The sequence below is a fragment of the Platichthys flesus genome, chromosome 7 (genome assembly GCF_949316205.1).
Source record: "Platichthys flesus chromosome 7, fPlaFle2.1, whole genome shotgun sequence".
NCBI lineage: Eukaryota > Metazoa > Chordata > Actinopteri > Pleuronectiformes > Pleuronectidae > Platichthys > Platichthys flesus.
The window spans coordinates 20,382,714-20,409,880 of record NC_084951.1 but is presented as its reverse complement, the minus strand read 5'-3'; the positions used below and the strand labels follow the sequence as shown (position 1 = coordinate 20,409,880).

The window sequence follows — 27,167 nt, the reverse complement described above, 5'->3', positions numbered from 1 at the left end:
GCTCATAATAATCAATACCAACCCCCATGTTGTGTTTTTCATCAACACTCACACATAATGCTCTAAGAAATCAAGGAAATTGTTGAAAATATTATCTCTCTGTGTTCAAATGAATCCCAGATCCGCCCCCTGATCCAGATCCCAACCAAAATGGAATGGGTTCTTTCCCAGCCTGTAGCGTATCCTTCTACTAAGGTTCGTGGGAATCAGTCCTGCAGACAAACAAACAAACAGCAGTGAAAACCCAACCTAATAAGCAGAGGTAATCATTGTATGTACATTTAAATCCGACGCCCTTATGTCACTTTATTGATATAGAAACATATAGACACATTCTTACAAATATTTATTATTGAATTCAGACTTTGTGGTTGAAGTTTTTGCGGCAGACATTTCTAGTTTACTTTAAATAATAAATTCAGGATCATTTTCTCCTTTATAATTTCTTTGCTCTTTCGGTGAACCATTGACCTCTCCCCCCTGTTTCTGACTCCACCACACACCCCAGGGCCAAACACCCACAGACGACATGGGAGCAACTATAATTTCCAGACCTTATACCACCACCAGTTAGCTCCGCTCTCACAACGTGCAGCGGCATCTATAGTGTGTTGTCTTTCCATGGGGGGGTAACACAGATACTGGGATTATGCAGATCCCAGTCTCTTTGTAATTCAGATACGACCTCTGTACTCCAGGAGGAGAGCTTTAAATATTAATAACGACTTTAAAGATTCTCCTCTGGGTGAAATATTAATGAATCCTTCTTTAAAGAGAGGTTCTGACGCCTAAGAGAGGGAGGAGGACTCGAGACTAATTCAAAACATCTCCTTGATCTGTATATCTGAATGTTTGAAGGGTTAAGGTAAAGGTTACTGTCTGGGAACATTTATGTGAGCGGACAGATGGAATGACTGCTGAAGATATTTTCATTCAAGGACAAAAGAAGTACAGCATAGCATTTCAATCTGACACTGGAGATCACCTGTCGTTATTCGGAACTCCGACCGAACCCTGTTTCCGTCTGAAAGCTCCGATTGATCCGGAGCGCTGAATGGTTGTGAGTGTAATTCCCCTCGGAGGAACCTGATCCACGGCCTCAGTGAGTCGACGTGAAATGTGTGTCAGGAACCGTGGAAGACTCCGAGCAGCTGAGTTAACGGTGTCCTTCCTCGACCTCTGTCCTCCGCTGAGGGTTTGTCTGGATGTTGTGTCTCGCTGCCACTCGGGGACCTTCACAGACGTGTGAACATTAGAGCTTCTCGTCTTCCCAGCGTGAGCTTGTGTGTCTGTGTCTTCTGAATGTGTGTGTGCATACGTGCGCCCGCCTGTGTTGTCCTTCTGTGTGACGGCTCTTAGGAAGAATCCTGGAGTCGGGTCAACATGCTGTGGAATGTGAATTGTCTCCATGACAACAGCCCAGTGTCCTCCTTCCGGCTCTCGTCCTCGGGTCTCACGCTGAGGACGACAGACCAAGTGTGCCGAGCCGTCAACACACTGATCTGAGCTATTTAAAGACAATACTTATTTATCTATGCTGATTTCTGTACCAGGTCCGTCTGACTCAAGCTGGACTAATAATGCAGTGTGTGTGTGTGTGTGTGTGTGTGTGTGTGGATGAAGTGTTTTGCATATTGTTGAACCCTGTGACATCATACGCTTCGATATCTGGAGTGTGATCCACAGGCAGAAGAGCAGAGGTAGTTTCCAGATTTGGTGTCCCTGTCTCATTGGCTGTCCTCGATTCTGATTTTAAACAGGGAAAGTATATACACATCAATTTTTAATGTATGAACACCAGGCGATGAGTCGTATTTCGCCTCCCTGTGTAATAGAGGGATCGAAGGGTGTGTGAGTGTGTGTGAGTGTGTGTGTGGTTGGTGATCCCACTGAGCAGATGGGTGGCAGATGCCCTCCTTAGGTCAGTAGAGCGGAGAAGGTTTAGACTAGTCGTGAATATACCACCGGGTTTGAGACGGAGTCGGCAAATAAACACACACACAAGTTCCCTCTCAGATGAACAGGGGTCATCGTTGTAATTAGTGAGTGTGGTAACGCTCGACAGACGGACAGAAGAACTGTGCCAGCTTGTTTCATTTCCTCTGTCGGTTATTTTTCTCCTACTGACCCCCCGTCTGTGTTTGTGAGCTCATTCCAGGCCCCCCCCCCTGTAAAGCCGAGTTCTACCTTGAGGAGCGACCTCCTTCTGCACGGAATAAAAAGCGGTAACAAGGTGGTGAGAGGTTCGACATTCCTCCCCAACCCACAGCTCACATTCCTCTCTTTGGTGTAAAGAGGGGGCACGAGTGCCATGCTTCATTAGATAACCCACAAAGGCAAGGCTCTATTCTTATGTGAAATGGGTTTTCCCCGGTATTTGGATTTGCCCCTCAGGGCGGCCGCGGTGCCGAGTCTCTATCTCGTCCTTTTTTCCCCTGATGTGAGAGTACTTCACCTTCGGCTCGTGGATTGAGCAGCCTGCTTTATTGCTGTGGAGAGCAGCACCTGTTCCCCCCCCCTGTCCGGTGCGATGCATAATTCACTGTGTCGAGAATTTCAATCAGTTCAGCAAGAGGTGGCCTATATAACAAGCTGCTGGAGGTGAGTGGGTTTACTCTGGAGGGTGTAGTTATTGCCGCTGTTCTCAACAGGAGGACAAGAGGATCAATCAGGGCCCATTTCAACCCAGTGTCAGTCGCACCCGACTCGCCTACAATTTTTTTAAGCTTCAGCATTTCCTGAATCTAAATCCAACCCAGCCCACCCATCCCCCTCTTTACATTCCCCCTGTCTTCCGCTCCTCTCCTCACACTCAGCGTTTAAAGCTCTGTTATCATTTTGGAACAGGGGGTCTTCCAGTGGTGTTTCCATGGTTATCGGTGGCATTCGCCTGCAGGTTCAGAGCCGGTGTCGGGCGATGTCACCCCGTCTTTCAGGCCTGTGTCACCCCAACTATTGAGCAGGATGAGGGGGAGCACAGTGAGATATGGAGAGGGGGGGCTGTAATTATATGTGCATATGAAGTGGGTTGGAGCAGCTTGGGCGCGTCACCCCGGCAGCTTTTGTGATCCTCGTGTCTGTGGGGGGAAGTCGCACACGGATGTACTCCCCAGAGACTCGTGGTGAAAAATCCTCAAGGGATACGGCAACATCACTCATCTTCATATTTCAGAAATACAAATTATGTTTGAGGAAAGAAAGAGTCAACACAAACACAAGTTGACAGTACTTTTGATCTATTGAGGTATTTGCTATTTATATTAGTATTTACAAAACAAGTAAAGGCATGAAACTGTCGTTTGATTAACGGATTGCCTGAAAGACATGAACAATAAGCAACTAGAATCTTGATAATCCATGAATCAATTCCTTCATTTAACAAGACTTAAATCTGAGTATTTGCTGTGTTTATTGACATTGCAGATTAAATGTCCTTATCTTTCAGCAAAAAACCATTGATTTGAAAACAAATTCCCTATTTAATTGATTTGTTCTCTGAGAAATCAAGGAAAATGTTGAACAACACCAAGTTAACACAAAGTTCAAGTACACCAAACAAAACATGGACACGGCCCCTTACGGCCCAGAATGTAACAGATCTTCACATAAACCAGCACCGCATCCTCCCACCAAGTGTTTGGGAAATCAGTTGTGTAGTTTTTGCAAAATCCTTCTAAATAATTAATAAACAGTCATAGAATACAACATATCCTCCTTGGTAGTGTTGAGAATACACACCACGTTTTCAACAATTACCTGATGATTCCTCCAACACGCCCCCCCCCCCCCCCCCTCCAGACACACACCCACTCTCTCGTGCAACAACTCTGCCGACACACCCACTGATACTTGCACACACTTCCCCCATCTCTCATGCAGCCACTTCTTTTTCCCCTCTCCCTCCTCCACTCATCTCGCTCTCTCTCTCTCACTTAACTCTCCCCTCCCTCTCCATCCACCCCTCTCCCCCCCGCTCCCCGCCTCGCTCCCCCTCCTCCTCCTGCCGCCAGGCCGGGCCGCCATTAGTTTCCATGGTGACAGTTGGGAGGCATTATCCCGGGTCTCCTTTGAGAGCGGCGGCGGCGGCGCAGGAGGCATTGTTCCCTCCGCTCCTCTGAATGGTGTGGGGATCAGGACAGGGAGAACGCAGGGAAAAGGAGGAGTGCATTCTTTTTTTGGGGTGCTGGGGGGGGGGGGGGGAGAGAGAGAGAGAGAGAGAGAGAGAGAGAGAGAGAGAGAGAGAGAGAGAGAGAGAGAGAGAGAGAGAGAGAGAGAGAGAGAGAGAGAGAGAGAGAGAGAGAGAGAGAGAGAGAGAGAGAGAGAGAGAGAGAGAGAGAGAGAGAGAGAGGCAGGGACAGCATAGTGGTGGGTGAAGGGGAGGAGGAGGAGGAGGAAGGGAGGAGGAGAGTGAGAGAGAGCGAGAGAGAGAGAGAGAGAGAGAGAGGCAGCGTGGTGTTTGGAGAGAGCCGCTGAGGGAAGAGGAGGAGTAGTAGAAGCAGTAGCGGACTCATGTCGCCTCCCTGAGAGCTGTAATGAACCAGGCTCCTCTCACAGCCTCCTCGTGGCTCGGTGCTGAACCCGATCGGACTCTGCTTTGATTTTTTTTTTTTTTTACTGTTTATGTTTGTGTCGCGCTGCAAGAGCCGAACAGGATCTGCAGGGATTTCAGACGGAGGCTGAAAACAGAGGCCCCGGAGGCAGATGGCAAACTGAGTTCAGTTGGTGAGTTCTGCTGCTTCATCGTGTGCCTGCAGTGGATCTGCATGTGTGCTCATGTGGGGATGAACGTGTGCAGACTTGAGCTTTGCATAAAGATGCTTTTTGGTTTATACCTATTTCAGTGTGTGTGGTTGAATGCAGGTGGTGCTGCCTTACAACAAAATCAATGTGTTTGTGTGTCTGGGTTCTGTTTGGGTGCGTGGGCTTGCAGCTGTCTGCTGAATGTGGGCTAATTCCCGCTGCCCTCTGAAATATACATGGCAGTCTGCATGTTTTATTTATTCAGAACCTACATCGGGGGCAATTTTCCGCCGCCTCGATTTTCCTGGATCCCCTGCGATGTGGTTTTTATTTCAGGGAATTTGTGCGAGGGACAGCGTCAGTGGTGTTTTGGTTCCAGTTTGTTTGGTTTTCTCTTTCATCTGCAGCTCGGTGTGTAATTAGGAGTGAGAGCTGAGAGCCCTCTGGCTCCTTGAACCAGTGATGTGCAGTGAGTAATGTAGTGGGAAGCAAACAGCGCCGATGTTTTTTCGGATCACTGCCCTTGAGGTGCCGTCCCGATAAAGCTGAGCTCCAGATCATTTTTTTGCATCGACAGTTTTACAACTTCCAGTCAACACATGGTGATGACCACCGGCAGCTCGATGATGTCATAGCGTGACAGCGTGACAGTGATTTCAAAGATGATTTCAAGCTTCACCGATTAATCAGCCAGTGCCGGTGAATTGTGTTATCTTACTCACCTCCGCTAGTATGTCCGTGTTTGTATTCAGCGTCTTTTCTCCTCTCTTTCTGGCGCCCTATAATTTAGCTGACTAGGGAGTTGTCTTGAGGAGCAGGGAGTCTGGGTGTTGCCATGACGACCGGCAGCAGCTGTGCGAGTGTGTGGCAGACACTGTGGCATCGCCTGGAGACGGCGAGACTCGTTCTAATCAACGACCTTTTGACCCAGATCAATGGGGCCGGTGCTGAGCCGAGCAGCTACAGGATCTGGATGACACATATATACATGTAGCACGAGGCCAGGGGTGCACAGCTGCTGACGCTTCCTGGACCGTTGGCTGGCGACGGAGCCGCCTGATCCTCTTACTGTTGGGGTAGAGTTTGTGTAGAAGCGGGCGTCTCATATATCCAGGCTAATCGTGTCCATTAGATGGATTTATGTTAAGAGTAATTGAATTACGACGTCTGAATATCCAAGACCCTGTTGGTTATGTTTCCGTTGAAGTGCCCTGGAGGCAGGACTTTGAAAGAAGACGTCCCCAACGTAGAGTAAAAAACTGGAAAGCCAAACTATAGCTGAATACGTGTTTAGCATCTATTAGCTTTAGCCTACAAGTTTCCAAATGCTCCTAAACACCAGTGTCCAAATGACTGATGCTTTCCTTCAAGTGCAAAGTTCTTAAATCTGCTAAAACATGAACAGCATGACATCAGCAGAAGAAGAACATCGGTGGCCCTTAGTCGAAAAAAAACGACCAGAATCAGCACCTCTGCTCCAGAGTCTAAACAAAAACAGATTGTCAAGCTACCGACCCAGTTAGCTGGCATTTCTGGCTGCCATGCAGAGGGCCTGCACTCAAGGCCGCCACACAAAGACTCCCACAGTTAACCTCGTGTGAAAGGCAAAGTCCCAGAACCCCTGGGCCCTGGAAAAAGTAGTGAGTCATGTTTCACCCTTTTTTCCTGCGTCTGCACAGGTTTATACTTTTTTTGAGAAAAAACCAAAGGAAAGGGAAGTCTTCAGCCCACAGTGTCCACAACTATTTCATACTTTACAGGGGCTGGTCTGTTATATGTGCACACACCCATGATATAGGAGCTATTAGTTCGGATGATTATCCTGGATCCTTAAACTTCAGTTATAAAACTTCTTTCGTCCACCTCATGTAGATGAGGTTATAAACTTCATTAAACCCACGTTTGAGGGTTTCTCTTCATTGGTTGGTTAAATCGAAACGAAGGATGAACTTCCTGTTGCTCACAGATTCCGGAGAACTTGTGGTGATAGTGATCAGGCCGCACACAAACAAAATGCAAATACCATGTTTAACAGTCATCCTGATTACTGTGCTGCATCACACTGGTAATTTAAACCCACGCCTTCCTTTTCAACTCAGGGCACGTCCGCCATGTTCCTCTGATGTTGGCACGATAAGTATAGGCATCAAACACCAAGAAGAGTCAAGCGATAAGATGATGGTGCTGTTTTCAGCTGCTGGAATCGAGACTGGAGATGACAGAGCAAATTTTATGTGACTCATCTCTCAGCCAGTTGAACACAGCACAGTCTGATAGTTCACCATTTACAAAGATGTTTGCATACTGGTTCCAGCGTACAGTACAGTATGCAAATCTGTGTATTAACGCAATTCCATGTAATATTGTATTATGTATTTATTATATATTATGTATAGTACGTATTCGTTTTACGGAACTGCAATTTTCTTTGATCAGAAATCCCTTCTTCTTTGCAGCAGTTGCACGTTACTGTTGCTGGCTTTTTTAGCTATCACACAGCTCGATGGTAAAAACAGTGGCCTGTACCGTTTATCTGTTCTTTTTAAACTCGATGATGAAAGTTCTTTGCCGTTCATTGTCACTATTTGTATTCCAAAGGCTTTAACCTGAGCTGGACATTAATAATAGCACTCATCACTTCCATACAGGGTTAGCAGCATACAGCTGTTATCATATATTGGATAAGTTGTTATTTCTCCAATGCATCTGTATCGGATCAGTACTGAAGGGAAAATCATCATCATAACATCTCTACAGACATTCTTCAGGCTTAGACAGTGAAAAGTCACAACAGTTTTGTTTTTCGAGTACCGTGTGTGTCCTGGTGTGTGTCCCTTCCTTCTCCACTGGGTCTGTGCAGCCAGTCAGAAAGTGTTAGGAGCTCTTTCGTCTCCGCTGGAGCATGTGTGTTGTCTTTTGTATGAGAGTTTGTCATTAGACAGGAGGAGTGAATAGAAAAAATCACACACACACGCTCACAAACAACACTCCCCTCCTGCCAAACTCAATCACAGCACTAACTTACATCTTTTAATCTGACCTCCGTCTGGGGAGTCTCAGTGTGTCTGAGGGGGGGGGCTGTTTGCATCCTAAAATGCATTTTAAAACCCTCGCTCACTTCAAAAGCTCATAGGGTTTCAGTTTTAATGCTGAAACCGTCTTTGTAGTTTGTGTCCCACTGCTGTGGAGAGGATCAGAGATGGCTTCCAGTGGCCAGTAACAAGATATTTATTGAATTTCTGCTTCAGGGCATAGTGGGAGTGCATGCACAGTACACGTGTGCATCTGTTTGTATGTCCCTGTGTGCTTGTTTATGTGCACTCGCTCATGTGAGCTACTGTTTTCTTCTTTAAATATACTTTCCTTTTGGGGATGTTTGACTGGAAAATCCTTCCCTGCCACGTTCACATCGGGGGGGAGCATTACCGTCTCCTCGTAAAGTGGAAAGTCGGTACCTGCGTACACAGGGAGCAGGGGAGCTACCATAAATGGTAAATTTCAGGACAGTAAGCTGCTCCCAGTGATCTTGCTGGTTTTTTTTTTTTGTCCTCTAAGCTTGAGGGAAAGAGAAGCAGAGGAAAAGAGAAGGAATGTGATTGGCTTGTTATTCATGAAACATTTACTGATTTCAAGCATTTTGTTTTAGAGAAAATACTTTTTATGTAAAATTCCCCCCCCCCCCCCCAGGGATGTACAGAAACAGCTCTCGCCCGGGGCTGTTTCTGTACATCCCTGCCGTTGACCCACAGTCTCCCATGTAGCAGCAGTTATGGCAGTCCTCTATAATTGGCCGCTCTTTGATCAATCCTCGCCTTTCCCTTCAGACCCCCTTCAGAGACAAGCTGCTGCAGGTACCTCAGGTAACAGATGACAGAGCTGCAGGCGAACGCAGCTCAGTCTCAATCCTGCGAGGACGTGTCCACGGTCAAAGACAACATAAAAGAAAGTTACGAGCCGGGTTAGAATGTAAACGATCCCACTACAAAGTGTATTTTATGACAAATGTGTGTGTAAAGTTTTTGGTTCTTATACATTTTATATATTTCTTTAAAACAAGTTGTAATTTATTCTCCTGCTGTCCCTGATGTTGTAGCCTTGTTTTAATGCAGTGCAAGCTAAAAGGAATCATACCTGCTATAAACAGAGCATCCCAGGGGTCGTGTGGCAAAAAATAGAAATCCGTGTGCCTGCACAGATTAATAAACCGCGCGTGCTTTGGGACATGCACATAAAGCAGATTAATCACATGCACCTTAAGCAGATTCATTGATAAAACAATCTTTAATAGTATAGCCTTAAACTAAGATCCTTTATTTTACATACAAGGTGACAAAAGAATCCCTAGTTGTGACAATACAGGAAAATACATACTGGATGGATAATGGGTTTTACACTCATGTCAGGTGAGAGGGTCAGATGGATTACAGCACAGCTCATAATAAACTGAGTTCCTCTCTCTAGCACAGATACTGTATATCTAAGTTCTATTAGCAGTGGGTTAGAATACCCACAATCGGATCCAGCTTCCTATACTTGACTGTAAAGATGTATAAGAGGCCGACTCTGGCAGAGCTGTTGTCTCCTGTGTGGGTAAATTAACACGTCTGTGAGCTCTGCATTGCGCCGCTGTAAAGGGGAAAATACTGGAGCCATTAGAGAGGAAACAGGAGCCTTTATTAGTCTGTCTAGTGTACACCTGGCTTCTATAACAGGCCTCTCCTTGTACAGTGTGTGTGTGTGTTGTGTCTGTCTGTGTGTGTTCCTGGTATGTCTTGGCTCCTTGCTCTCGTGTCTTAGCTAATTCTGTGTTTTTCAAACCTCGGCCTGAGAAGCTTTCTGTGATTTAAAGTTTCCATTCAAGACTCCACTTGCACAAAATGTTAATTTCGTCTTCTCCCTCTCCGGGTATAAAAGTATTCTCAGCTTTCAAAGCGGAGTGACTCATCATTTATAAGTGTAGCCCAGTGAACTATTGTGTCAAGCACTTTGTCCACGGGTTGACGGGAGCTGCTCGACTCAGAGGCTCCTTGCCGTAGAGCTCCAGTTGCTGACGCTGGTGTTTATCGAGAGCCAAGTGACATTTTGAAAATGATCCTGACGTCAAAGAAGACGCATCTGTGTCCAGTGCACAGTGACCTTTTTGTCTGTGTGCTGTGTTGGTCGGAGTCCAGTGTGTGTCAGCACAGAGGAGCAGTGACAGGGGAGGAGACGGAGCTTAACCCCCTGTTCCTCAGCCTCAGCGGCCCAGCCCTGTACAGCAACACACCCATTCTGCATCAGACCAACCAGACTGGACGGAGCTGGAAGGGAAGGGGGCGACATGTTGACCTGTGCTGGGCAGGGCTGTCCCGCTCTGGGACCTTCTGACTGTCAGCAGCCTCATAGTCACTCCCCTCCACATGCTGACATCCATCCTGCCTGGAACAGATGCAGGGGGGGTGCGGTAGCGTCCATGTCACCTATACTACCTCACAGCTCACAGGATGGAGGCCGAGCAAGGGTTGGGATTGAGTTGGTCAAAAGTAGGATCAGAGGAGGATTTAGAACAACAGGTTCAGGGTTAACATCTCAGAAAACATTAGAATTGTCCACTAACCAAGGTGACATTCTCTGAAGATATGCATCATGTTTAAAATCATGTATTAAAAAGATAAATATAAAATTCTCACATTTGAAAAGCTGAAAAATCATAAAAAGGGAATATTTTCAGATACATTGTCTGTCACCTAACTTTTGTATATTTGTGACTCATACATCAGTGGGACCAATGAGTGGTTTAACTAAACATCATGGTTCAGTTTTAGCTGTGGACACACGCACCATCAGAGCAATAATCACATTACACCAGGGACCTCCTCCTCGTTCTGAATACAGTACAAACGCCTCTTTTCCAACAAACACATTCGTATGTAAACTGGAAAACTGAGCCCAGTGGACGTGATCTACACAAACCACTTCCCCTCTCTGCTGGGGGAACCCATGGTTTTCCAGAGGTGTAATTCTGTGTTTTGGTCGCCCAGTGTAATGTTCTCTCTGGGTGGGTTTGCGTTTTATTTGGGAGAGGGAGCGATTTGTTCGGCCGCGTCTCTCGTAGCTGCTGAGAGTTTTTCTGTGGTCGCAGCACTTTGCAGCACGCTGTAAAACGTTAGCAGCAACAATGTTGACATGAGCCAAAGTGATTTTGTGGTGTGTGCTGCAGATTGGGGTTGTGTAGAGTTAAGCAGCCAGACTGAGCGACTCAGGCATGTGCATGTTTACGTGTGTATGCATACACATGTGTTAATTTGCATGTAAGCATGAGGTGGGGGGACTGTTGCTTCCCTCTGGAGACACTGTATTTAACATACAGCAACGCCTCCGTCATCAATCAGTCAGCAATTAATCAATCCTGCAGTCCGCCACATGGTCCGTTTTTTAACTGGTTGTGTCCACCGTAGTGATTGGTTGATCCCACCAATCAATACATGACAAAATAATCAATACACCTACACGTCAGCACAAAGAGTCATCGAGGCTGGATCCCGGATATTAAAAACGCGTATTCCTCATTACAATATGGTTTTCTTCAAACAGCGGATGATTGAAATTAGTTTTGAAAATGCTATTTCAGGCTCTGGGGGCTGGTGACTCATGAAGCAGACCTGTGTTTGTCCAGACCTCCCCCCACTCCCTGTGGGGATGGAAAGAGCTGGACTGTTTTTTTTCCAACACCAGTGGTTAGATTTTTTTTTGTCTTCTGCTGGTGAAGGAAGGTGTGTTAGTGTTTTAGTGAAAAATGGACTGAGAGGAAGAGAAGGGATCCAGCTCGGTCGTTTTAGTTATTTTTTTCTGTCAGTTAATTGTTGTGCAAATCTTCCAGTAACACAGTGAAAGCCGCCATTGAGAAGGGCTACAGTAAGCTTCAGTAGTTTCTGGGACAGTGAGGCAGTCATCTCCACGGGCAGGTTTGCAAACCCCCTTGTTCTGCTGTGTGTGTGTGTGTGTGTGTGTGTGTGTGTGTGTGTGTGTTGCCCTAATTGCCAATCTGTGGCTGCCTCCTTTACAGTAAATGCTCTGGGCTACCGTGCTGCACTGCATCCAGACAAACAGAGGCCCACCTCTCTGCACCAAGCTTCATAAAAGTCCTGTTGTGTGTTTGTGTTTGTGTGTGTGTGTGTGTGTGTGTCTGTGTGTGTGTGTGTGTGTGTGTGTGAGTGAATGTGAGAGGCCGGAGGGCCGAATTTCAGAGGCCACTTGTTAATGTGCAGCGAGTCACAAGTTCGGTGATAAACATGAAATTTGAATCATCCCCCCACTATGTCCTCACATCATCACGCCAGTTGCTGTAAACTCTGAGTGTTTCTCACTGATTTGTTCTGTATCTGTGACTCTGAGACTGTGAGGCTCCGAGTCACTCTGCAGGAACAAGGTCAGCGACTGTGTCATCGCTCACCCACTGCATTTTTTCGGTCAGGCCGACAAGGACACTGCAGCGTCTGGGGAATAAAGACGAGAGCAGGTCCGATGATGTATAAGAATCAGATGACAGGAGCGTTTCACAGACAAAAGGTTATCAGAATTTATATTCTCTGATTTCTGCTGATATCAAAGGTTTTATTTTACAGAACAAACGATAAAAGGTGAAACACCAGAAAGAAAATAGATTAATATTAACCACCAATTACATTTCATTCTCATAAAGGGGTTTGACAACTACATCTCAGGACTCATTTGAAATTATACGAATATATATAAATCGCTGTAAGACTCACAATTTGAGAATATAGAAACACCATTCGTTGACCCAGGTGTGTGTTGGTTTTACTGGCGACCGTAATGACCACTGAGCGGTCAGAGGACAGCGGCCACAGTTGTTTATTCATTTGACATTTTTAAGTCCACCTTTTGTCTGAGCTGTACGTCCACTGAAAGAAGAAAGTCCTTCTTTATGGTTCACTGTGACCCGCTCGCTATATTAGCTCTATAGATCAGCGGGGTTGCCATGGCAGTAGCCTCCTCTTGGCTGATGGAGAGTCTTTCTCCACTAACTGGATTTTGTCTGAGCTCTTCCAGGATGATGCCTCTCTGATATTAACTCATCCGTCTTGATGTGTTGAGCTCTCTGCACTTGTTGACAGTTACAATGTGTAGTTACAGGGACAGAAAACAGATGGCTCTATTTTTCCACACTGTACTTACGGGTTTGTAATGTGCTCTCATCACTTTTCTTATACCACAGCCATCATCCATGCTTTTTATCAAAGCCGCTCGACTGTACTTCAACTCGTCCCACAGTTATTTTTCGCTTCTGCAAGAGCAGCCTGTGATTTTCTTCAACACTTCCAGCCGTCCTCCGCCTCCTCTTCCTCTCTTCAGCCTCTCTGTCTCATCATGGCGTTAATCTGTGGGAGCTGTTGAAATCCTCCTATTTAGTGTGGGAGACATGTCAGTGAGCGTGCTGTGCCCACTGGCCTGATTTAGGGGGAAGAAGACAGACTTAACAAGATGACTTTCCCCAACCACCCCCCTCCTCCGCTTCCCCCCCAGCCCCTGGGAAGCCATTACACAAGAGAAACTGGAGGCACTTCTAATTCCTCAACAGCACAACACGTATTTACCACAGGAGGCTCCACACTCAGACACAGATGGACAAACAGAAAGTGACTGGTTGTGACAACAGAGTGTGAAGAGAAATAAAAGAATGTAGATCTGTAATCTGGGGCCAGATGCTGGGACGTGATTGCGTAGCTGTTGATCCTCATGTACTTGTGATCTTGTTTGCTTGTGGTTGTGTGTGTGTGTGTGTGTTTGTGTGTGTGTGTGTGTGTTTGATAGTCTGTGTTTGTGTGTGTGTGTCACTCTAAGGGGAGTCTGCTGATTGTCACAGATTGAGGATCTGTCCTACAGCAGATCCTGGAGCAGCTGTTTAACTGACTGACACCAATATTTCCTCTCTCGGCTCCTATAGTATATTCAACTGTGTGTTTGTGACATAGATCCTCTTAAAGTAGATTTCTGTCACTCTCTAGTTATAGAGCTGCAATGATCTGTCGACTGATCAACAGGAAATTGATCGGTAACTACTTTTTATTTGAAAAAAAACAACCTTTCAGATTCATCATTAATTGAAATAATTGTTCAATGAAAATAATTATTCCATTGTTAAAGTCTCATCATCCCCCCCTGCAGGCTTGTGAGGTGGCTGTGACAGGTTTGTGGGTTTGTCCTTCGCTGAGCTCAGCTGCTGCGTTCAGACTCAACTCTCTCCCGATATGATGGATTCCAACACTCATCAATTTTTATGATGGCAAAACGTCCACAGCAGCTTCTCAAACCGCTCACCCGGCAGCTCAGTCTACTTCTCTAGTCTGCGGCTGAATGCTTTGTGTGATACGTGCAGACAAAATGACTTTCACACTGTGGCTGTGTAGTAACTGCACAACGTCTGTCTCTATCCTTATGTCAACTGTGGTCTCTTGTACTGGCCCATGTGTTAATGTGACGCATGACCTGTTAGTCTGACATTTTAGAGTATGGATTCCAGTTCTCATAGATAGACAATTACAAATCAAAATTACTACAGTTTCATCCTCAAATCAAATTGTGTCTGTCTGTAAAGACTCACCGAGGAAAATATTGACAAAATAAGCAACTATTTAATAAAGCATGAATATAAGCAAAATAATAGAGTACAAATAAGATGCATTTTAGTATATTAAGAAAGGATGCAAATATTAAAAGTGACTGATATGCTATCATTAAAAACTTTGCACGGTTATATATATATCATGATTATAGTTTTAGTTATTGCGGAGAGGTTTAAGGTGACATGATGACGTTGATAAAGAAACGATGCACATGAAACCAGCAGATCGAGGTCAGAGCACTGGTTCCTGTCTCCTGCTGCACAGAGGAGACCATGAGTCGATACAGAGCAGTCGATATGGACCAGCAGTGGACAGTTCATCACTCGGTCATCTCTACTTCCTTTCCTAGCTGTTGTTTCAATTTAGCTTTTTCCACTCGTCACTTTATTTTGCTGTTTTCTTCATCTTCCACTTGCACACCAGCACTTAGGCATGCCCTGTGTGTGTGTGTGTGTGTCTCTATGTGTCTGTGTGTGTGAGTTAAGTTAAGTGGCTCAGAGCCATTAGATGAGAGGCTGCTCCTCTTTCACTCAGTCCTTCAGGGTAACAGACTGAGAATCCAGATCAATGTGTCTCGGTGCAGCGATAGAGAGTAAAACAGACGCATGGACACAGGTGGAACGAGAGGAGCAGATACAACGCTGGCAGAGAAACTGGGAAATCTGTCGGTGGCGTGGGAGTAATGAGGTGTCACACACAGAAAAAGTGTCATTTGGAATTGGGCTGCGTCTTGGGGGGGGTTGACGTGTTGTCAGCTCAGCCTGCACCAGGGGTTGGTTTGCAGGGAGGAGACCTGATTGACTGGCTGCCTGACTGGGGACACTCTGCAGAATCTGAATGCTCAGTCTCCCAGACAGCACCGGGGCGAAGAGGACTGTACTCAAGGGATGATGGGTAATAAATGACTGTGAGGGGGTCGCCTCGGGGCTGACGGTGACTGACAGCCAGCCACGTTTGTGCAATAGTGTGTGTGTGTGTGTGTGTGTGTGTGTGTGTGTGTGTGTGTGTGTGTGTGTGTGTGTGTGTGTGTGTGTGTGTGTGTGTGTGTGTGTGTGTGTGTGTGTGTGTGTGTGTGTGTGTGTGTGTGTGTGTGTGTGTGTGTGTGTGTGTGTGTGTGTGTGTGTGTGTGTGTGTGTGTGTGTGTGTGTGTGTGCGTGCGTGTGTGTCTTGTGGATGCTTGTGTAAACGTAGGAGGAACAAATGAACAGTTTGTTCCAGTGTGAGACGTTCCGGAGATTTTAGAGAAATAGCAGCTGCTGTTGTGAAGCAAATGATTCAAAGTAATGGAAAAGAAGCAGATGGTCAGAGGTGAGGAAGGTCAGATGTGGAGATTATCCTAGACAGTAAGACAAACGTGGGTCTGAGGGCTCTGATCTATTTATTTTTGCATTTTCCACTCAAGGAATTTATGTTTTTAGTCTCTTGGTTTCTTGGTTGGAATTGAGCAGCAATACGCCAAAAAACTACTGAATGGAGAAAATTGAAATATCTACAACAAGACATATGTTCTATATTTTGTTGACTTGTGAACTTGCACTATCCAAAACATTGTCAACCATGTTCAAACCCAGAGAAATCCTCAATTCAAGGTATCAGGACATGTATCACATCCGATTTTAGCTCTGCCGGCTCTGCTATCATAATAGAACAAACAACGTATGATGAATGACAAACACGCTGCTCGTAACATTTTTTTCTTCCACTGTTTGTATTAGCAATTCCTGTTTGCTGTGCAAAGTGAATAAAACTCATGACCTCATCCATGCACATGATTTGCACCTGAGTCAGATCAGGTGGATTGTTTTATTGCCAAAGGCATGATCCCACACTGCTTCATGACATCATCAAACTAGGTCTTTTGTTATTGTTTTGATTTAAGGACCCCTAATGGGTGAAGCTACTAATTTTATGCTTAACAGTGCAACATTGGGCAAGTTTTTTCCGCTGATATCACAGGGAATGATTTATGGATCTTATTTTGAATAGTGTCAATAGTTGGATTATTGTCCATGAGTGACTGGTGCAGATCTGATTTTGGTTCCTGCTATTTTAGCACTGCTTCCAAGCATTTCATATATATTGAACCTCATAATGTGACTTATGAGGTTTATATTATGGCATAAATTGGCGTTCAGAGAAAGAGAGGATCTCAAACTGCAAATGAAGTGAAAGTCTTCAGTGACATAACAGAGACATTCCTCTGGTCTTTGTCTTGTGACAGCATCACCAGAGAAGCTCAAAGAGGGAGGGTGGGGGTATCACGACGCACCGATTCGTCCCCGTCACATACCTGACAGTGTCTGAATACTTCTGGGAGTCTCGTACACAGCAGCCTTTCACTGTCTAGGGCTCCACTGTAATGCAGTCTGTCAGGTTACAACCCAAAACATTCACTGTGCTCTCCGGGTGACGTTTGTACTGTTCGATCCCGGAAAGCGTGTTACACCCAGGCCACGAGTGCACAGGTAAGATGATGGCGGTTAATCTGACACTCTGACTAATTGAAAGGATGTAATAGTCACAAACAGTGGCTGTAAATAGTTCCTGCAGGGGAGGCTTGTCACAGTATCACGCAGCCTAAAGGGCGCGTGGTGATAATGTCCTATAATTGTGCCACTTATCCATCCTACAGTAAATGGAGCTGAATGATTAATGAGTTCACTCTTCTCCTGTGTGTTTGCACAAAAGCATTTGAAATCTACATATTACAGTGTTAGTCTAGGGTCCCGCCGAGAACAAATCAATTAGGTGACTGATCCAAAGCTTCAAGTATTGCCATAACCAGATTATGGCTCAATGCAATACATCACCTACAAAATTATGTCTGATATAATTCTGGCCCCAAAAGTTCAATGTAGGATGTGTCGTGGCAATTTGTACAATCCCACCTTATCAACGAAGATCGAGACACAAATATCTCACAGTATTGTCGCACTTTAATGCTCAGAGCATGGTGCACACGACAAAGGTTAGTTTGTAATATGCACACCGATGGTACACAGTTCTTTGTCTCACCCCTCCCACTCTGGTTGGGGATGTTACCAAGTCGAAGGTCAGGATCTTCTGATCACATGAAAACAACAATGCCCTAGTTAAAGCAATCAGGCCAAGATTCATTCAGTAGCACAGGGTACAGCATGATCAAGATTACATTGTATGAGATTCATTCATGATCAATCAAAGGGGAAATAAACATGATCATATTGTGGAACATGTTACATTTCACTTACAGATGCAACCATTTAGCATTTTTTCTTTCTAATTTTGCAAAAGCTACGACTCGTCCAGGGCATTTGTTACCAAGCAGTGACTGTGTTATAGAGCAGACTGCTGTGAAACCTCCCAAAGGACATTATAATGGGATTAAGACATATACATGTCTACATAATGTGATTACGCTCAGAATATGCAACTTCTCTTAATTTGATTATTCTATGTATGATCGTATTTGAGTTAATCAGAAAAAGCTGTTTAGATAGTTTACTATTGTATTAATGGTGTTAATATCAGACTTATGGTGCCCCGGTGAACGTTGTTGTTCTTACAACACTGTGTGTGTTGAGGTATGAGTGCAGCTGCTGTGTGTTTGTGTGTGTTGTGGGTCTGCAGTAGAGTATGCCCGGATCGTTGGGCCTCCACAGTTACACACATGTTACTTTGGCCCTGGGAGGAGGAGCTTGGATCAGGTTTGGCAAGTGAGCAGATAGGTGCAGCTCCTCAACACACCTGGGAAAGGAAAGGTGAATGTGTGTGTGAGGCAGAGCTGAGCTTTGACGAACCCTGTAGGGTGTTTGTGTGTCTGTGTGTTTGTGTGTGTGTTTCCCATAGAGACTAGTCTCAGCTGCACATGCGCACTGTGGCAAACTGGGAGGTGCAGGAGCTGTTTCGGTATTTACCGGCTTGAGACTTTTCTTCTTGGTCTTTGGACTTTGGATATGTGAACCTGAACAGTTGGAGGCAAGGTAACGTTCGTTAACCAGCTCCTCTCTCAGAATACATTCACTGTTTATCTGTTTTATTCTGTTCTGACTACTTGTAAACAGCTTTCATTGGCAGCCGGAGCTCATTGTGTCGGGAGTTATTTCCTCGTACTTGTTTTCACTTTGTGTTCTTCAGTTAGGGTTGAATTTATGTCACATGTTATTTTACTTGGTTTGAGAGATTTTAATCAAGAGAAGCTGTGAGCGTCAGCGCTTCTCTTTCTGCTGAGTCGTCAGGTTCCTGTTTGGTGTTAGTTCGTCTGATATGAGGGCCAGGTTCTGCTCTCAGGTAACCATGGCTACGCTGCGTCTCCATAGGCCCCTCTGTGTTCGAGTCCCGCCGCTGTTTGCTTTTCCCAGGAACGACCCGGCCCGGTGTTGGGTCAGAGAGTTCTTCACCAGGCAGTCGTCCGGCTGAAGGAGCTGCTTGTTCACTCGATCACAGGTCAAGGTTTTCCTCTGACTCAGCTTACGAGTCATCTCGGACGTAGAGGAGCAGAAACCAAAGCAAGACAATACCTGTGTTGCTAGGGGCCAAAGTCGAGTTCACTCCGAGTGAACATAAAACCTGTACACTGTAGGATTTGTGATCGCCTAGAGTGAGAGAGATGTTTGCACGGCACATCTCTTCCTGCTCTCATTCCTTTGTGGTGCAGACATGGTGGGAAAGCCTGCAGTGTGCCACATGGTGGCACGCCGGGTAATAAGACTCATTACAGCCTCTATTGTCTCCTTCCGCTGCAAGGAGCACAGCTTGAAACACCAAATTAGATGTGCTGGGCTTCGTGCATCCAAAACAATTCTACACATAGAGGACGAGTCTGGCAATATTGTCTGCAAAAATCCAACCAATAGACTAGAACCAGAAAATCCCCTGTGCCAGAAAGTTTCATAGATGTTCAGGAACTTTTAAAACACTATTCCATCATCAGCTCCTGGAGGGTAAACACTCGCTAGAACTCAGCAAAATAGTAGCTGATGATAGTCCTCAAGAAATGCATGGTTTTCTGCAGTTTGAGTAACGTTTGCGTGAAACTCCAGTGCCCGGCCACTTTCTGAATATATGTATCCAGCTTTAATGATGTGTTTACCTCCATTAAGGAGATTATGTTTGTTTGTTTTAAAGATTAGACAGAAACTTGTGGTGGGATTTGCACGGAACTTTGTGGAAGAATGTGTCCGAGAGAAACCCATTCAATTTCTTGTGATTCTGAATCAGAGGCTGGATCCAGGATTGTTGTATCACCTTATCTAACAATACAATATTTGGTATCTTTTTATATTTTCACTGATTTCCAGTGCACTGATTTGGATGAGTTTGCGTTCCGTGCTTTTGGCACTACAGTTTTCTCTTTGTCTTAATGTTGCTTAGATTCTCTTTACAGTTAGACTCTCCATTATTCTCTTCTTGTTTATGTAAATGAGTTGGTAGAGGAACGTTTTTTCTACTGAGTAAAACTTTTTTTTAAAGATATTTAGTAAGTAAAAGGATTCTAGCTGTTTGGTTTTGGTATTTTTTGGAAACTTGTTGACAAAAAAAAAAAAAGGGGCAACAGTGTCTAAATCCATAAATGTGTAAATGAATGAAACATATTTCACTATCTTCCAAAAACAGGTCTGACTGATCAAACTAAAACCAAACTGGATGCAATCAGAGCACTTTACTGTCCATCACAAGTTTATGGAAACTCCTCTTTCAGAGCAGCTCACACACAAGTCTTCACACTCTCACTCGAGCTATTAACAGACAGTGTGCAGAGGAGATTAGATGTAGTGGGTCAGATACAGGCCGTTCAGACAGCCAGAGGGAAACCAATCTGTCGCCTGCTGCCTGAGGCCGGTGTCAGGATCGATGCTGCAGAGCTCCTCTTCTCCTCTGTGCCCCCCCCCATCCCTGCTCTCTGTCCGGGGGCGCTACCCTGAGCCCAAGGTCGTTCACCTTTAGCTCTATCACTGCACAGTGTGCACTGTTGCATTGCAGTAAGGATTACACTGGGTTGTGCGTGCGTGTTTTTAGACGAATCCAATTATATCTCGATCAATACTTGACGATTGTGTTTCCTTGTCCTCCGCAGACCTCCCTGCCTCCGCCCTGCAGTACCAGTGTGGATCCGTGGACTACCTGTGTTCTCCACAGCTGGTTAAGAAAGGTCCGACCCCCAGACCATGTCACGACAGGCCCGCCATCAAACCTCGGCCCCAACCATCCTCCTCACCCAGACCGCAGACCGCACAGAAACCTCAAGGTAAGACGGCGGGACATAGTGTGCCCCCCCCCCCCCCACCTTCATGGCCGGTCTTGACATTGGTGCTGTCATTATAATTGAAAGCTGCAACAGGATCAGAGCGCTGGGATCAAGCTGTCATTTATTCTGCTCTGACAAACCCTTTTCTATAACGTGGTACGTGTCAGCGGACTGACCTCACTCTGTCACTCACACTGCTCAGTAGGTCACCTCGGTAGGAGCGGCTGGTGTGAAGCAGGCCAGGCGCTACACAGTGTTTGTGTTCAGGCATCATATGAGGGAAGCTAAATGGAATAAACTTGTGTGAGGCTCAGGGGGAAATTACTGAGAAACATGCGGGCACACAACACACAACGATTAAGAGTACCAGGGTAAGAGGAACCAAAGAGGTTATGCTTTCACCACCGTCCATTAGCTTTTGGTTGGTTTGATAGTGAGCAGGTTTATATAAAAACCACGTGATGGAGTTCCAAGGTACTTGGTGAAACAGTGGGTATTGATTCAGGGAAGAACCTATAACATGCTGGTGCAGATCAGGCTTAGGGGGCAGAGCCAGGATTTGTTTTTACTTTCTGTAACATTGTGAGATTTTTCAACATTCTCAGTTGGTCTCAAAGAATAAATCATATTAATAATATATTTTCATTAAAGTATTTTTTCCACACAGAGTAATTTATGTTTAGGGAACTGATATTTATGAGTGTGTTCAATAAAGGTCCAGGTGGTGGAGGTATTTGCTCTTTATTCTTGTTTTACTATATATTGTCAGTGTTGTAAAGAAGATCATGGTAAATATTATTTTAAATATGAAAGGGTGAAAAAGGAAAGCTAACTTCAACTTAAATGTTTTAATAAAGTGTTGGACCATCACAACTCTCCAGAACGGCCTCAATGCTCCTTGGTTTAACTCTTTGTGTCCTGATTGATGACAGAGAGACACATCAGTCCACCGGCGAATTCAACATGATTCTAAACAGGGACAAGCCAGCCCGTCCTCAAAATGGAGGAGCTGTGACACTTTGGGTTTGATACGTGACTGCGGGAATTAATCAAATCATTGTAGTGTCTTGTGATGAATCAACTCATCATGTCAGCTTTAGCCAGAACAGATGAATCACACAATTTTCCTGCGAATCAAAGCAGTTGCCTCTCGTTCTCTGTGTGGAAGCGGGTGCAGTCATTTTGTTTTTCTACTCGTCCTGCATCCACACAGTTCCTGACCAGTGTTCTTACACAAAGTATAAATGATATGGTTGTAAAATTAACGCGAAGTAGGAAACACCTTTATGAAAAATGTGAAATTAAAATGCTTAAAGACAAGGGAATGATTCTATGTTTCCATTCTGCACTGGACAGAAAGAACCAACCTATTTCTGAGCAGAGTTCTTATACTCACAGCTTAATACGGACACTGTTTCCCACCTGACAGGATGACAGGATGAACTTCCTCTCCAAAGTGGTTCTATTTCACTCATAGCTTATCCTGAGAGTAATAACCCGGGAGCAGGAAGTTTTCAGGGGCAGGAACTGGAGTTGGACCTCGGTGGTCACTGTTCAAAAAGCTGAGTTCCTGAGCCTCTCAATGGTTTTACTGGGAAAAACTCTGTGGTCAGAAAATGTTGATGCATGTGTTCGCATCCCTTTGTTTTGCACTTTTGCTTGTGTATGATTTGCTCCACAATTCGTTACCTACCAACCCGTTTACTTGTATCATTGAATTCAGCTACCTTTAAGTTTATCTACAGGCTACAAAATATATAAATTCAATGCTCATTCATTCATTCATCATTCAGAGTAAAAGTGTCAAATAATATTAATGCCTTTTTAAATGTCTTTGCTATATATTCTTACATTTATCTTTTCATATCATTGATGATAAATACTTTTGCTCATCAAAATAAAGTACCAATTGCAAAGACATATCCACACTTTATGATCATTTGAAATGGCACAATATGTATCAGTGGAATCACTGGTTACAAAGTCTAAATTATAAATCCCCTGGTTTGTCACAACATTGTTTGAAAGTCTCTTCAACATCTTTTGTGCTGTGTGACAGTGACAGCCACAGAGGAAGTGCTCAAACTAACAGGTGTAACTTAGCATTTCCTGGTTTTCACATATTTAAGTGAAGGAGAAAAACAAGCAAATGAAAAACTACACGATGAAGTTGTGTGTGCATGAATAACTTCTGCTGCATGTTTAAAGGCAGCTCGGTCATTTCTCTGTCTGTGCTTTTATTTTAAACCGACTGGAACCACAGTAGTGTCACGCATGTCAGCATCCTGTTCTGAAATAAGGAAGTTGGCCCCGAAGCTCAGAGTTGTTTCGCACGTCACCACCGAACAGACGTCTCTTTCCTGGACTGTGTTTTTTTTTTTACTATTTGGAGATCTTACGAAAAACAAGCGGTCTTTACACACAGACTCGGCCATGGAGGTTTTCTCTCTCGGATGTAATCGTGCTACCTGATTGGTTTTTGTTAACTTCTGCAGCCTCACGCATCTCTCTTCCTCTTCTCTTCTCTTCTCGCCTCGTCTGGACTTCTGCATCTGTAGTGCCCCCTAAACCTGCGCACCTGCTCGCCCTCGGGCAAGACAAGAAACCTAAGAGCATCCCCCCGGCGCCCTCCAGGCCTTTGCCAGCACCCCCTCCTCCACCGAAGCCAAAGCCGATTCTGCCCCCTCCTGTCCCGGGAGCACAGCCGCAGAAGGTGGGGCTGCTCATCGAGAGGTTTGAGAATTCAAGGTGAGGAGGACATTTGATCACAAGCTCGGTTTGTTTTTCTTATACATAGCTTGTTTCATTATGTTCCACATGTCATGTGAATTTTGTTGCTTAAGGCTTGAGAATAAAACCTTTAAAAAGATTCTCAGTGTGATTCCAGTGTGAAGCACAATGCAGTGTTCTGAGATCTGTGTTCTTTACTAAGCTCTGACTGCTGATAAGAGCTCCTCCTTAACTGTGACTGTGTCTCTTTCTCTCCTAGGGTCCCAATCCTGGGGGTGCTCCCACGCTCCCAGCTGCACCTGTGCCTGAGAATGGACGCCGCGAACGACATCAACTCCTCCTGCGGCCAGGACACGGCGGCGAAGGCTGCGAGGGACTCCTCCGCTGTGGACAAACTTGCACTTGGCAACTCGGAACTAGCTCCGGAGGTGTCTGAACTCTCCCGCCTGGCCTCCGTGCACATCGACGGCTCCGACGAGGCCGCGCTGGACGAGTGCGCCGAGGTGGACCTCACGCACGGCATCCTGGACAATCCGGACTCCTCGGAGCAGAACGGGAAGATTCCCAACCGGGACAGCGGCATCGACAGCCCGTCGTGCGCCGCGGACGGGGAGGCGTTCCCCAACGAGGACGCCATCGACGAGGAGGACCACTACGACAGCGTCACGGAGACGGAGAGCGTGTCCTGCTGCGTCACCCTGGGCAACAAGCGTGACTCCACGCAGGATGAGGACAGTGACTTGGACGAGGGGAGCAGCGGGGACATGCACCCTCTGACAGACACACAAACTGGATACACGGCAGACACAACGTCGTCAGAGGCGCACAAAGTGAGTACCGCACATTCTTAGGCCTCATCAAGTCATCACCGTAAACCTGAAGAACCATAATTTAATATCTGATTAACCCCTCTGTGCATCAACGGTGGTCATTAGCTCTCCCTCTACCCCCCCGCAGCACCTTCACCTTTTTAATTCATGAGTCATGTTGCATCATGAGTTTCAGGAATTTTCATTGCGTGCTTGGATTCAGTTCATCGCGCTGGTTGAGAAGCCTCACGTCCGACAGTCACACTTCCTTTCATGTAGTGGAAAGAAAAAAAAGTACCTTGTTTCTATTATTATCATCTCAGCCTGGGTGAACAGTTTCAAAGAACACTTCTGCATGAAACGCTAGACACGGCCGCGGCCTCAGTTTGCAGGTCACAAGTGACGGGCTGGTTTCTAAAAGCAGCTCCATCGTTCCATAAAAGGATGAATACCTGCCCGACAGCTGTAAGAGGAGCGGGGGAGGGCTGAGAGATGAAGAGCCCCGGGACAAAAAAAACTCCCCAGCAGATGATCTTCTGTTTCAGTTTTTCTCTTGTCCTTCGCTTCGAATATTGATTGTCAACAACACTGATACTTCCAGCTCTGCACACACTCTTCCCGATGGCGGCCTATATACAGAGCGTGGCATCGCTGCTTCCGTTATTGGAGACCGACAGAGAGTTCTGATCCAAAAGCAATCGAGTCTTAGAATGAACCCGATTGCGGAGGTGATGACAGAAATATGAAACAATGTCAAATGGGAAAAGACAAACAGCTCAGATGACCAGAAAATGATCGATAGCGCAATAAACTCAGAGAGGAAAGTTTTATTAAAGACGCACAGATGCAGACGTAGAAAACATCGTTCAACTCAACCCCATCTCACTTGAAGGTCACATGGACACAGACCTCTGCTGACTCTCCACAGAGGGTTTCAGGGAACGGTATCTGCACTCAGCAGTGCTTCCTGATGCCAGCCATGCTGTGCAGAGGGTGTGTGCGTGCGCTTGCGTGCGTATTTTGGTGCATGCTTTTTTAAAGGATCTTTTCAAGCGTAAACACTGACCTTGTCATGACAAGAAAAACCTCACGGAGACTAAAGCCTGATCAGGCTAAACATCAATTCCCAGCTCCTGGTTGGAGGTTATAGATAAGATGTGAAAAGTGGTTAGGATTAGGATTAGGCATGAGCTGCACAGGTTTTGGTTAAACCGTCGACTATGAATGGAAGTCGATGTAAAGTTTTTAGAAGGGTAGCTGCATGTATGTGTGTGCATGCTTGCGTGTGTGGCTGCACAACTCTCTGAGGCTTCAGTCGACATGTTGAACACACACAGTGAAAACCTTGTCACAGAGGATGTGGGTTTTCTGTGATGTGCGTTGCAAGAGGGCAAGAGATTGAAAAAAATAAATCTTCTGCTGACTGAGTTCCAAACAATGAGAAATGTTGAGTTTCACAGAACAACCTGTGTTGACAATTCCACCCTCCTGTTTCGGGTGTGTGCCTGTGTGTTAATGTGTGAGACGGCAGTTGTGAAACCGACAGTGTTGAAACAGGCTGAATGTATCATGACCCTGATGTGAGTCCAAGCGTCACTGAGATGAACTTTATCAGCAGCATCATTTCGGAGTTGAATCCCACAGAGAGCGAGGGCTCTTCTACTTGAACCACACCAGCTTATAACTTATCACTTTCAGATGTTACATCCTCTGAACTAAACTCATGGCAGAAATAGAGCTTCTGTGAACATCACTTCCCTGTGAATCTGCTGCTCGACTATTAGCATCAAATCTGCTGATGAAAATGTTTGTTTGTCAATAGATACCATTGGAAAAAAGACTCAAAACTGATGATAGTTAACTCCGGAGGGAGGAACTAACAAAAGTTCTTTCTACACATATTTGAATGTGACTAAGAAAACATCGAGCCTTACTTTTCTTTAAGAAACCAAGACATCTCTGAGACATTTCTTGAAGAGTTCAGTCTTAAGGAGCCAATCGGCTGGAGGCTGAGAGCCACACACAGACTCAGGAAGTGGGAAAGTTCGGGGAAAGTTTTCACTCAACCTCATTGTCGTTCTAGGTTTTTTCATGGGATCTGTTGACAATGATGAAAATTATAAAAGAATATGGAAAACTGCCCATCTTATAAATATTACATGAAACAGTGTTAATTTAGTTTTTGGGGAGATGCATACAGATCTTTAATAACTGTTTAGAATGAGAAAAAAAAGGTTTCAAAAAGTAAACTCATCCATTCATCACGATCGACCATATCAGACTTTTTGTTTCCTAAGCTCTCGAGTCATTTATCCCATTGAAACAGTACAGATTTTGCTTTTCTTTGTTATAATCAATCGATTAATCGTTTAAAAGATTTACTCTTGAGATCTGTGAAGAGAAACCCGATCCTATCATACGATCCATTTAACGCTGACCTCGTGGTTCTCAGTTTAAAAGTTCACTGTGACCTGTGCAGAATCAAAGCTTCGAGCTCACAAAGCAGCAAAGGTCACAGTGTTCAGCTGATACAGAGGAATGACGTGCTCTGTTGAAGCTACATCAAATAAATGGACGTGAGACATCGGCTTAAAGTGAAAAAAACAACTTGAAGGCCACACAGCCGAACAAAAATATCCTCCCTGACTAAAACCAACCCTAAGCAGTATAACGTGAAGAACTGGAAGGTTTCCTTTGTAATGTCTCAGGTGTTTGTCTCAAATCTAATTCTTGGTGTGTGTCTGTTTCCCTCAGTGCTCAGAGGCTCAGAGACTCCTGAACATCGCCAATGAGCTGCTCCACACCGAAGAGGCCTACGTCAAGAGACTCAACCTCCTCGACCAGGTAACACCGGGCCTCTGCGTGTGTGTCTCCTCCTCCTCCTGTCAGTGGGGTTGCTGGTTATATCGGGCTGTTTGGGTGCCTCCGGTCCAGATTTCAATCTCCTAAATGAGCCAGAGGTCTTAGAGATTGAGATCAGGGCTATGCTGGATTAAAAGTGGCCCTGTGCTCCACTGGACAACAACCCTTCCTCTG

The 27,167-nt window shown here is 45.3% G+C and overlaps 1 protein-coding gene across 1 annotated transcript in view; it reads left to right on the top strand.

Moving 5' to 3' along the window:
* fgd (faciogenital dysplasia) overlaps positions 1-27,167 on the top strand; it is a 53,319-nt gene that overhangs the window by 12,627 nt on the left and 13,525 nt on the right. Inside the window, exons 2-5 of the mRNA XM_062391849.1 lie at positions 20,422-20,592; positions 23,151-23,340; positions 23,582-24,152; positions 26,886-26,975. Of these exons, the coding sequence (XP_062247833.1) occupies positions 20,422-20,592; positions 23,151-23,340; positions 23,582-24,152; positions 26,886-26,975 (1,022 nt within the window). The remainder of the gene's footprint in view (positions 1-20,421; positions 20,593-23,150; positions 23,341-23,581; positions 24,153-26,885; positions 26,976-27,167) is intronic.